At 35.8% G+C, this 13419-nt stretch overlaps 1 protein-coding gene across 1 annotated transcript in view; it reads right to left on the bottom strand.

Annotated features, from left to right (window-relative positions):
• Nucleotides 1-5322: 5322 nt before the first annotated feature.
• The window catches only part of LOC129218803 (sarcoplasmic calcium-binding protein 1-like), a 35865-nt gene continuing 27768 nt past the window's right edge, over nt 5323-13419 (bottom strand). Inside the window, exon 5 of the mRNA XM_054853125.1 lies at nt 5323-6159. Coding sequence (XP_054709100.1) covers nt 5992-6159 — 168 coding nt within the window. The 3' untranslated portion in view covers nt 5323-5991. The remainder of the gene's footprint in view (nt 6160-13419) is intronic.

The raw sequence follows: 13419 nt of genomic DNA, 5'->3' as shown, positions 1-13419 counted from the left end.
GTTTCTTCTTCATTGCATCGCATGAAAAAATTCCAGAAAAAAAAAAAAGAAAGATTTTTTATCCAACTTATACCACAAATTTCAAAGAAAAAGGAATAAAACGGACAACTTTAAGTTAGTACATATTTGTTCTAAAATTAGATACAGAAAATAAAATTAGATAATCTTAAGAAAAAGCTTACCTTTTTCTTTTTCCAATTAATTATTTGTTTTATTAATTTTGCTTGTATGTAGAATGTTTATTTGGCCAAATTTATGTTTAATACAGGAACTTTATTATTGCATGCATTTCATACTTCATACTTTGAAAACAATTCTCTGCCAAAATTGCAAAAGGTATTTGAAAATATAAATCTTAAAAAAATGCAGATGTGAAATAAATCTTATGGTAAAATTAATTTAGTGTAATGTTTGTTAAATAATTATAAAAATATACCTTTGCTTTTTACCCCAAAGTTTTTATTTTTATTTCCAAACATGTGTAACATGAAATCAATGTATAATATACGAACATTTAGAATCTTGTTATAATTGTGAAAAAGTCTTCGCCTGTCCTTGCTCCGATTATCTCCGTGATGTTGTATCCATCCTAAAAAAGTTTTAAAAAGAGAATATATGCATAATAAGTAAAGGTTTAAGTCCATGGGTGTATGCCCTCATGCACATAGATCTTTTTTCTATTTCGAGGAAAGTTTTACGATTAAATTCAGCACTTTATTTCTGAAAAAAAAAAAAAAACATGTTTTCACGATTTCTTTCAAAAATCTGAGTTTTTTTTCTTAAGTTAAAAAGCTACGATTTGCTTGTGACTTTGAAAAGCATCTGATTTAATTTTCATATTTTCCAAAATATATGGTTATTTCAATGCTGACAGCTTTTTTAAGCAGATTGCAAGAATGAGTTATTTTTACAGCGGATGAACAAAATTTTTATTTAGGCAGCTAGACTCTCAGTTAGTTTCTGAAATTAATTTCTGAATAATATTCTAGAATTAGAGTTTCTTCAATTTATCGAGAATCAGCATTATTTAGCCATTAAACGAGTTAATTCTTTTGCATATCAAGTCGTGAATTTTCATTTTTTTGAGCTATAAAAAAATCAAAAGTGCGAAAATTGTTGATCTGTGATTTTTTTAAATTTATTTTTTATTTTAACCGATAGCCAAAATACACCGGTTTTTTTTTCCGATTTTCGTGTTCCGTTTTCTTTACGAATGTTTTCTGAAGTACTCCCCCCCCCCCCCACCCAAATTAGTTCCAATAAAGTACTTATGAATTAAGTAGTACTGAAACTGGTGATTATGATTTTATTTGCACTTTTTTCAGAGATTTTATTGTGCTATGTTATCAATAAACAACATTTAATTACCGAGCTTTACCTCCTTAAACCACTATCAAATTATAGTCAGAAATCCAATTCTCCAACACTCGAAGCCACGCTCCATTTCATAAGTTAACTAGTAATTACATAAAGCTACCTTCTAGCTGATGGATAGGGATTTAGTAGAAAAAAAAACTGATTTCTCTGCTATACTGGGGGTAGAGTACTTACAAAATGGGGCGTAGCTTAATCGCGTGTGTACTTCGGATTTTTTTAACTCAGCTGGTAATGATTTTAAGAGGGAATGCTTGCCAAGTAAAGTTGTTAATTGATAGTATAGTACCTTGAAATCTTTCGAACAAAATCATAAAATCATCAGAATCAATCACTAGTACAAAAATATTCAAACGTAGCTCTACTTACTAGTTTGGGTCGGAGAAGTAGGGAGTATCACTTTTAACTAAGCATATTTGATTTTTAAAATATGCAATTTTCATGCAGTAAATAAAAAACGCCAAGGGAGAAGAGCTGCCAAAGATAGGAAAAACCCAATAACAAAGTGCATTTACTTGTTTGTTTGTGTTTTGAGAACTAATTGACTGATATCAATGGATTTTTTTTTCAAAGGTATATAATGAAAATAGGGACTAGTGTGGTGAGCAAAGCTTGTTACATATATAAAGCTTATCATATATTTTCATTATCCTTTCAATTTTTCAATTGAAGTTCGGTTAAATTTTAAGACATTTTACTTTATATCCAGCAAAATCACAACTCCAACTAAAAGATTTGGATTTATTGGAAGTTCATCTATAAAATACTTCTTAGTCTGATTTAATGTAGACCGGTGATTTCTCACTTTTTGTTGACAATATCTTGAGGCGGCAAATATGGCAATAAAATTAATGCTGCATTTATTTTAGCTGTAGAAACTATGTATAATGGAAAAATTCATAATTATGACAAATCATGTAACACAAATTGACATAGAAAAACTTATAAATTTAGTGCATGAAGTGGGAAAATAAACAACAAAAAATGCTTAATATTGTTAATACAATTTTCAAACATGCTATACTATCTTTTTTTTTCTTTTTAAATCGAGGTTAAACATTAAAACTTCACTTCAATAAGTTATTTTAATTTGCGGAAAAATTGAAAAAAAATATTGAAAATATTCTGATGAAATATCAAGCACAAAGATAGAGTTCTTTATGGAAATTAATATTTTCTCTATCTTAAAATGATTTTAACAAATTGATATTTACTTCACTTCATGTTTTATGCAAGTAAAAAAAAAAAGGCTGCACAAATAATGAACATAAGCACTTATTGCTAGAAACATCTGCCGCAGGGCAAGAGATTATATAAACAACGTGGGGTAAGCTGGTAAGCATATTGGGGGATTGGTATATAGTATTTGTTTAAGCAGATAAAAATGCAGAATGAAACAAATTTGAACTATTAAACTAAAGAATACACTTCGTTTAACAGAATTATTTTTGTAAAATTCATGGAGAAGAATGAAAACACATAACCATGTAATATATTCCATGTTGAAATTAAAAGCTTCGAAGTTCTATGCTTTTTATAAATGCGCTGTATTTATCATCTGTGTTAGTTAAACTACGGGGGAGGTTTTTTTTTTTTTTTTTTTTTTGGAAGTTTAAATTCGTACAAACTCTTTAGTCATGTTTGTAATTTTTTAACGAAATAAAGGAAGTACGCTTTTGGAAACAAACGTCAACGAACCAACATTTTCTTTTACAAATAAAAAAAACAACGCTAGCTAAGCCTAACGTGGAGGTAACTCAAAGTTAACACACAGAATTCTAAACCTAATCAAACCGTTCGTTTTCAATTTTAATGTGTTTTAAATACAACTATAAACACAACACTAAACAAAAATGTGACAATACATAAAAGAAGGCACATTGCTCATAAAAATTTCAATAAATACTAACCTTTTTTATGAATCCTTTAGAATAAATTGAGGTAAGATAATTTAACGAGCAAGTACAAAATTGAAACGAAAACTCCCAGAATGCACTGCAATGTGACGAAATCGGGACGAAATAATTTCGTGAAAAATTGAGATTTCTGGTTTTGTCAAATATCACGTGATTCGGTGACGAAAGGATCGTCGAAAAGAACGAAATAGTGCTCGAGGATTGCCGAATCGTCAAAATTGAGCGTTTCATTTTTGACAGTGCTGCAACATTTTTTTTACAAGGAAAAAAAGTACAATTGAGGACCTCAAATGGCTACTGAAAATAGTTCACAAGTCCTCAAACGAATCGAAAGTTGAAGGATTTAATTTGGATAATAGATCCAGAATATTAGTAGATTTTTTTTTTTTTTTTTTTTTCAATTTTTTATTCTTGGTACTCGAACACTTACTTTCATTCAAACTCTTTGAACAATTTTCATTATTCGAAAGAAAAAAAAAAACATCATGCTTCGTTTTTTAAACTTTTAAAAAAATTTATTTTCATTAGTCCCCTCTCCCCCTCCCATAATGTATTACTCAATCACCCCTCCCAACAGGAGCTTCTTGATCCGCCACTGCTCGCACTGGAGGTAAACCTTTTCTCCATCATGTTGGTTTGGAGCTGTTTGCCAAACAGTTCAACAAGCTGTGGCTTTGGGCCCTCGATTTTTTAAGGGCATCGAAATGATTAAAAAATGTTGAACTTCAAATCTATTATTTAAAAATCAGTACATTCAACTCAAGCCCCCAATCTCTGAATCTTCAGTCTGCCTCTTCTTGGCATCGGTTGCATGCCAAAGATAATGCAGAGAATTGGCTGAAAGTAAAATGTTTCCTGGGGGAAGAAAACATGCTGGATGTTACACGGTGAAATAGGGAAGTTTTCAATTTTATATGATAGAGTAACATGTATGAACATCATAGGTGAAAAAATTTTTGCGATACGATGAGTAGTTTTTTTTTTTAAATTAATTTTTAAAGTTCAAGCGCTTGTGACGTCAAATGGCATAGGAAGTGACGTCATGCGCTCTTCCGATAGGGGAGAAGCCGAAGGTCACGCATTCGATTTCGAAGACGAAACGTAAAAGGCCCATCTCCTCGCGTTTCTGGAACATTAAACCTCTCATCCTCTCGGAAATATTCGAATATCATCATTGATATTACATGAGGAAGATTATTCAGATTGTGCTTTAACGAATCCAGTCTCCATAGTGTGTTCAAAAGGATTATTGAATTTCTAAAAAATAAAAATATCAGCGCGCTCAAAATGTCCGTAGCGAAAACAAGGGATCTTTGGCGGAAGGCTGCCCATTCGCTTCCTGTGACGTAGGCTCCTGACGTTTCAGAAAAGCGCACTTTTGAGCGTGGATTTTTAAAAATTCATTAAAAATCAACCACGGTGTTTTAAAATTCGGCGATGGTGAGTTTTTTAGTTTTGAGAGTCAATTAACAATATCCAATAGCCAAAATATGAACATTTAATAGGTTGCAACTTCCCTATTGTTCTGAAATCGATGCTTCGGACCGAGAACATTTAACAACTCCTACTCTTTCAAATACTAGGTTTGGTTTGCAGGTCAGGTTTGGTAGTAGGTAAGATATCCAAATGTATGGAGATTACGAATTATGCTTAAATGCCAGATGATGTCTAAAAGATAGATAACAATATTAAATTAAAGTAAGAAGAAGATTGCAGGTAAATCAATTCCTTACCTTGAAATCTTGTATGAAATGAGGTCGAACAATACTGGTTCAAATCGACTTATAATAAAACGAGCACAGGGAGTTTCATTTACAACTTAAAATAAAATTTAATGTTAATGAAATTGTTTCAGCAAAGAGTACAGTTCATGCAGTCATTGTGCAGACAAAAATATCTAGACTATCATAATTTCTACTCATTTTTGCTGTAATGCTTGTTTTACATCGACATTTACAAAATAAGTTGTCGTCGCTGTTGCTATGAATACACCAACCAGAATCACCTTCCATTTTCCGCAATCAACCAATCATACTCCTTAGGGACATTGTTATTTCTAACGATGGAACAAAAAAAATTCCAATAAGTAAGCGACTGTACAACTAGTTAAACATAAAATTATGTAGAAACAATTGCATGTGTTGAAAGCCAGCAACAAAGATTTTGTTGCTGTCACGATCTTTGGGAAATTGGCATCATTCATTGTTTCGATTTCGGAATCAATGAAAATAGTACACCAGAGCCCCAATTATCCGAATTTCAACAAAATGAATTTCCTGTTTATCCAATCTCTCTCTTTGGGTGTAGCAAGTAAATGTTTTAAAAAATTATGCCCCGATTTGTAAACGTTGCGAGAAGTAAAAAGAAAATTTATTTCACCAGGGTACTTTACACATTATTCTGTTGACCATTTTCGTCAAAATCAAAACTTTGCCAAACATGCGATGGATTGCCATCGATAGAGTCGCCAAACGTTTAAAACTTTCGAATAAAGATTTTTCGCGATTTTATCTTTATAGTCCTTTTGCGACAGTATCTTTAACAGTTTTAATAAATTTATTAACGTCCTTTAATTGCCAGTTCAATAATCCGAACTTTTGCTCATCCGAACCAGTGCGATTGCCGTTTGTCCGACAGGTTCGAGTATTCGGCCTCCTGCTGTATGTCTTATCAAAAGGTAATAAACAAATGCGACTGGACATTAGCTTCTTGTCTTGTTCATGCTTTCCAACTCTTGCAAAAGTGCGGAGTCGAAAGTTCCACAGATGTATTTTCCGGGACTGTCGTCATTTTGAGATACCCAAAAGTCGTAAACTAGCTCCCGGAAGCGGTCAGATGTCATTGCATTACCGTTGGCTCGATCTTCATCCTGTGGGTAAAGGAAAACGAAATATTAATACATACACACATACCCAAGCCTAATACAGTAAAAACTGTAAAGTTGACTACCTTTATAAATTGATCACCTGTGTATATTGACCACCAATATGCACCAAATTTTGCTGGGAATCATATAACAAACCCTTTGTAAGTTGGCCACCTGTCTAAGTTGATCACTAAAGTACTGCACCGCAAGTGTTCAACTTACACAGGTTTCACTGTACATACAAACGCGAGAGATTCAGAAAATAAGTTTCCCCTGTTGACTATGGTCAGAGTTTTGTATGAAAATCAAAAAATTGAATGATGCATTAAGGGAAAGACTTAACTTTATTTTCGTACCAAGGACATTGAGACATCTGTCGTACTGCTTGGAAGCAGTAAAAAACCCAGGGTTTTCCATAAGGAAGATTGACTTCAGCACAGCTTCCAGCTTCCTGTCGACCCCACAAAGTCGTCTTCCGCCGAGATTCTTCGTCAAAGTCGGAAACAGATGGAAGCCACTTTGTGCGAGATGAAGACTATGGTGGATGGTGTAGGCGCTCTCATCCAAGAGTTGCAGTATGGTCTGCCGTTGCCGAGTGTTGTGTAGCATTGTCATCCAACATCAGAACGCCAGGCCGCTGTATCACTTTGGCTCCCAGCCGTTCAACACTTCGTCTGTATACAAAGCCCTGATGTTTTCCTGAAGGACTTTTTGAAGCTTATCAAGCAATATGATGAATTGTTCAACGTGCTTGGTTATTTTGTTGACAATTAAAGTTGTGTCATATATTTCATGTCTCCCGATGTTGTTTAACTTTTATCAGTCATGTTATGACTGGTGATTTTTTTGATTAGGTGAAAAGAGACATATCCATAAAATGAAATCAAATGGTAATTAGGATGCGATAATAAAGATACCGTTATTATGGCTAATTTGCACCCGTACATTTGAATCGATTATTGAAAGACTAATTTAGAGCGATGAAAATGCATATCAAGTGAAACAGATTCGTTTCAAACTGCTTTATAATAATAAACGAGCTGATTGTGTGCATCACATGACTTCCTTTTACTCTAATTTAATGTCATTTTCCTGTTATTGGCAATTTTAATGTGATTCAATAGTTTACTCTCTAAATATCACCAACAATGGCCAAATTGAAACCAGATTTTAAAAAAAAAAAGAAAATCCGCCAAATTTGTCGCTAAGTTGGCGACCAAAAGACTGGCGATATATCGCCAAGTGTCCGCCAAATTATAACACCACTTGAGTTTACATCGAAATTAACAATGATTTCCCCCAAAAAAGGGGCAAAAGACCCATTTAGAAACACCTGAATACAACCAAAAGGGGAGGTGCACAACTAGACCCACTAGGAATCTACGTACCAAATTTCAACTTTCTAAGACATACCGTTCTTGAGTTATGCGACATACATATGTATATACAGACGTCATGAGAAAACTCGTCGTAATTAACTCGGGAATCGTCAAAATGGATATTTTGCGTGTCTATACGTTCTTAGGCCACACTTATCCACGGGGGATTGATTCAAAAAATAAACTCAACATTCATTCAGTGGTAAGCAAAATGGAAATTAAGGTCGATTTTTGAGTGAAAACGCGAATACAATGCTTCCTTTCTTGTAGGAGGAAGTAAAACTAATATAACGAAGTGACAAAAATAATTAGTGAAGTCCGTACTCATAACTTGGTCATTCCATACGAAATGAGCAAAATTCGCAAAAAAGTGGTGGCCGCATGGTAACAGATTTTTATGAAATTTGGTATATAGGTTCCTTTTATGCCTATATAAAAATATCTAAAATATTTTTGCTTAAAATTTTTTCTTTGAATAGTTACATGCGATAGAAAATTGGTCAAATTGAACAACATTCTCATAAATGATAAATGTTGCAATTTGAAGGCTTGTATCTTATTAACTATTTAATGAAAACATAAAAGTTATATGTTGTTGCAGTCTATGGAGTAGGATAATTAATCTGATATCAGTAAATTTTTTAAAGTTATTATAGTTAACTTTTAGCCGAGTTTCAAAAACTGAAAATATTTCCATTTTCTCATTAAGCATTTTATTTTTTAATCTCAATCTTTAAGGAGTGCATATCTTTGATGAAATTAATACCCAATAATGTGCTAAGTATCATAAAAGAAATATCTTACTTTTGAAGTTGTATTTTAACTCCTTTGTCTTCAAAATAAGTTGTGACATCTTGTAAAATGATGATTTTCATCTTCACATACACACAAAAATTCAAATGAGGGAAAATTCAGACAACTTTAAAATTTTACAAGAATATAGAGCTGTGTTTCTACTATTTCCTTGAAGAAACTCGAAATAGGTTTTTGATTTCTAAACGTAAAATGAAATTCAGAAAAATAGCTTTTTTTTGTTTTATGGGACAATTTATACAGGTTCGACGGATGGGTGCGCTCGAACATTTAATTTTTTTTTGAAATTCATATTCTTAAAAGCTGCATATGAAAGCTGTTTAAAGCCACTTTTATTTTTTCGCTCAACTGGACCTTTGATTTTTTAGAGGTCATCAAAAGTGATTTTCGTAGTCAAAAATGGGACTTTTAGACCTTTGCATTTTGGCCGAAATCTATTTGAATTACATTTATGACAGTTAATTTAACGCTTTGATGTTAAAGTGCATAAGTTGATAGTCTTACATGCTGAGTTACGTAGCTGTAAGTTAATAATTAAAATAATGGCAACTGGTTAAAGTTCAAGACCAAATGTAAAAATTTTACTCATTTCAAAGGGGAATAACTCACGTAGGGGACGGAAACACAAAATGAAATACGACAAAAACTAATCACTGGAACTATGCTAAAAAGAATATGTAACTTATGGAGTTATTGAGTCACAAACTGGCAGCAATGAACTCTAAAAATTTAGGCTTAGCGTGAGCATCAACTTCTAATTTCAATAACAAAGCAACAAACAGTTTGTAAACTTCCATACTTTGCATTCCCTCATAGATATGCATGGTTTACCAAAATAAAAATTTTCATTGAAATCTGTGACATGTCAGCCACAGCTGATTTGCTCATTTTGCATGGAATGACCCAACTTCATCATCTTAAGAAAATACATCGTGTATTTTCCTCTTTCTCTCGTCTTGTTCTTGTGAAATAATAAAGTAGTGGGAAAAAAAAACAGACTACCAAAGGGCACGACCTTGAGGGTCACGGATTTGGACAAAATTCTAGATATAGGTCCATTCCCACTAGGTATGAGCCCAGGTAAAGCGGTTTGACTGCATAGGCCCTAGTTCGTCTGCAACGGGGATCCAAAATTGATAATTCGGATTAGGATCTGGATTTTTTTTTTTTTTTTTTGATGAATTTTTGCTTTTTAAGTTCATTTTCATGTTGATGCTTAAGAGGAATGACGCAAACGATTTGTAACCATGGAAAGGAAAATTAGTTCTCTTAATAAATATCAAAACATTGAGCTAGACCAGTGATTCCCAACCTGGGGGCGATCGCCCCCAAAGGGGCGATCGAACTCTTCTCGGGGGCGATAAATTTCTAGGGAGCGATAGGGGGGCGACCGGTATTCGGATACCTGGTAATGGGAAATTCTTGACCTTTCAAAAACTATATTTATTAAAACAAATCGGTACACAATTCAGAAATATCTTTCAGAATACCAATGTTGTGTAATACCGAACCAAGCATATGGCACATATCAAATCAAAGAAAGCCGTTCCCAGAAAATAAGGCATGTATGATTTACAGCTCAATCAAATCTGTTCGGATTAAAAAAAAATCCCAAAAGCGAAAAATAATATATTTTATTGCCGTTTTCACGAGGAAGAAAAAAAAAATCTTGTAAGTACTGTCTGACCGTTGGCGCCAGCATATTGTTACAAATCCTGTAAATAGTAATTATTGTAGTAACGTAACCTGTAAATAGTTTCCCGTAATGAATATACAACCCCTTTTTCATATGGCTAAAATATACGACCCCTATTCCCTTTCTGTTCATTGATAAAATTTGATAACGGTCAACGCATTTCTCGAAGCAGAAAGAATGTTGTGGAAAATTCTTTTCGGTGTATTTAAGCCGTTAGCGATGGATAAACAGTTAGTTTCGTTTGAGATTTCGAACGGAGAGCATTTTTGCTCTGTTTATTGCGAGGCATTTCGCTGTGTTGTTTTCGTATTTGGAAGTAAATACGTGTGTAAACGTTGAGTTTACGGTGTTGTGTGATAATTGCTTAATTGCTGATGAATAATTTAGCAGTTGTTGACGATCTTTCCTGTACATAGTGTAAATAAATTTCCTGTGTTTTTGTCAAGAACTGTGTCTTCATTTCAAGAAAGTGGAAGTCGCACCGAATCCGTTACAATTGGCGCCCAACGTGGGGCTTCTTCTGGACTTTCTTGGAGTAAGTGTGACTTTGGACATTTTTTCATAAAGACTTTTTTTGAATTAGGACTTTATTTTTATGGTGATTACTCGCGCAATGGATGAACAATTAAAACAACTTCTTGACGCAATCACCTCTGTGAAGAGTGATATGGCGGCTAATCAAGAACAATTAAAAAGTGACTTGACTGCAAGTTTTACAGCCAATCAAGAACAATTAAAAAGTGACTTGACTGCAAGTTTTACAGCTAATCAAGAACAATTAAAAAATGATATGGCAGCTAATCAAGAACAATTAAAAAATGATATGGCAGCTAATCAAGAACAATTAAAAAATGATATGGCAGCTAATCAAGAACAATTAAAAAATGATATGGCGGCTAATCAAAACCAATTGAAAAGTGATTTAACGGTGCTGAAAAATGACCTAGTTTCTAACCAAGAGGAAATTAAAAACGATCTTACTTCGGTAAAGACTGTGATGGAAAATAAATTTAATGAGATAGAGCATCGAGTTGATGCTATCGAAGAGAAATTTGAAGAAAAATTAAGTTCCGTGGAAGGCCGATGCAATGCTGTAGAAAATAAACTGGAAGAAGAAGATAGAAAATTTCATCAACTTAAAGAAGACATCTTTAAAGACCTGGAAAGGAGATTGGCGACCGCGGAAAGCAGCTCTGTACAGTTTGGCGCTCCCACATCGGTTGCTCGACCGTCCATTAAACTTGCCACATTTGATGGGAAAACTTCGTGGCAGGTTTACAAAACTCAGTTCATGATAGTGGCGGAAGCGAACGGATGGGACTCTGCTACCAAGGCCTGCCATCTTGCAGCATCCCTGAGAGGTGACGCAGCGGACATTCTTCAGAACCTTCCGGACGGCCAGCGCCTGGATTTCGCCGCCCTCACATCTGCGTTGGAGCTTCGCTTCGGTGAGAAGTGCCAGGAAGATTTCAGCCGACTCCAGTTGAAGTCCCGTTTCCAGAGAACCGGAGAAACCCTGCAAGAGCTCGCGGCGGACATCGAAAGACTGTCTCATCTTGCTTTTTGCGACTGTCCTGCGGATGTTCGGGACAACCTGGCACTCAACTACTACATCGACGGGGTTCGAGATCCGGAAATCCAGAAAGCTCTACGGATGGCGGATGTCAAAGACCTGAATTCTGCTGTTGTGTATGCGATGAAGTTGGAGGCCGCCCAGCAAGCAACCCGCAAGGATCGCCATTCGATCCGCGGCGTCAAAACTGATGAGCCTGATCCGGTTTCGTCACGCTTTGCTGAACTGGAAAAGCAAATAAAAGAAATTGCAGGAATCCTCAAAAGGACTTCGGCTCCCAAGGACCAAAATGGACAATCACTGAAGTGCTGGAAATGCGGTAGTGAAGGACACCTGCGAAGGAGTTGTCCGGCTCGCCAAGCTACGCGAGGGAAGGAAATCACCACCACTAAAGCTCTGCAGATTTCCTCTTCTAGTAGTGGCAGTGATGGACTTTTCATTTACGCACATGTAAATGGGAACCCCTGCAGACTGATTGTTGACACTGGAGCCAATGTGACAATCATTAGGACAGATGTGGCTCGTGAATTCGGATTGAAACTGCTGTGGACATCGCCACGCGTAAGTCTCCAGACTGTGACAGGTGACAAAATTGAGATTGACGGTAAAGTGGACTTGGAAATAGTGTTTGGGAATGCCACCTACCATCATACGGCATTCGTCGCTAATATCACGGACCCCTTCATTCTCGGATTGGACTTTTTGAAGAAATATGACTTCACTCTCGACTTCAAGACTAATGAGCTGCACTCGATGAGAGAAGACATAGCCGTTTTCCCTGCAGAGAGTGATGTAAAATCCGCTCATCAAATAATAGCTCAAACAGATTTATCGATTCCCTCAAGGTCAGAATCATTAATACCTGGCTCCCTTGAAGAAAGCAATAGTTTTCGATTTGGACTCATTGAATACCCTAACCTAAGCAATAGCCTAAAAGGAGTGCTGGTAGCATCTACGCTTGTGGACCTTTCTAAGGATGTAATTCCTGTGAGAGTCGCCAACGTGAGTGAAAGGCCAAGGAATATCCGGAAAGGCGAAGTGTTAGCAACTTGTACTCCCGTAAACTGCATCATTAGAAGAATCAATTCCCCCGAGACTGTGTCTTCTGAGTCCTTGACATTGAAGTTAATTGGGAGTGCACCCTTATCGAAGGATCAAAGAACTGCTGCGGAACATATGGTGGACGACTTCAAGCATCTGTTTTCATCTACATCGGAGGATGTTGGCCGTACGAATTTAACGCAGCATAGGATTTACACTGGAGAACACCCCCCTATTAAACAGCATCCAAGACGACTTCCGTTCGCTAAGAAGGAAGAGGTTGAAACCCTTCTGAAAGAGATGAAGGAGAATGATGTAATCGAACCTTCATCCAGTCCTTGGGCCTCTCCCATCGTCTTGGTCCGAAAGAAAGATGGCTCCACCAGATTTTGTGTCGATTACCGACGACTGAATGAAATCACCAAGAAAGACAGTTACCCTCTTCCACGGATAGACGACACCTTGGACACTCTTTCCGGACACAAGTGGTTTTCGACCCTGGACTTGAAGAGCGGCTACTGGCAGGTTGAGATACACCCTGATGACCGAGAGAAGACAGCGTTTACAACTGGACAAGGCTTATGGCAGTTCAAAGTGATGCCCTTCGGCCTCTGCAATGCACCAGCTACGTTCGAGCGTCTTATGGAGACAGTGTTAAGAGGACTCTCTTACGAATCCTGTCTGGTCTACTTAGACGATATCATCATCGTGGGACGCAGCTTCGAAGAACATCTGGCAAATCTTAGGAAGGTGCTGCAAAA

This window comes from Uloborus diversus, chromosome 3 (genome assembly GCF_026930045.1).
Source record: "Uloborus diversus isolate 005 chromosome 3, Udiv.v.3.1, whole genome shotgun sequence".
Lineage (NCBI taxonomy): Eukaryota > Metazoa > Arthropoda > Arachnida > Araneae > Uloboridae > Uloborus > Uloborus diversus.
This window is presented reverse-complemented; position numbering and strand designations above follow the sequence as displayed.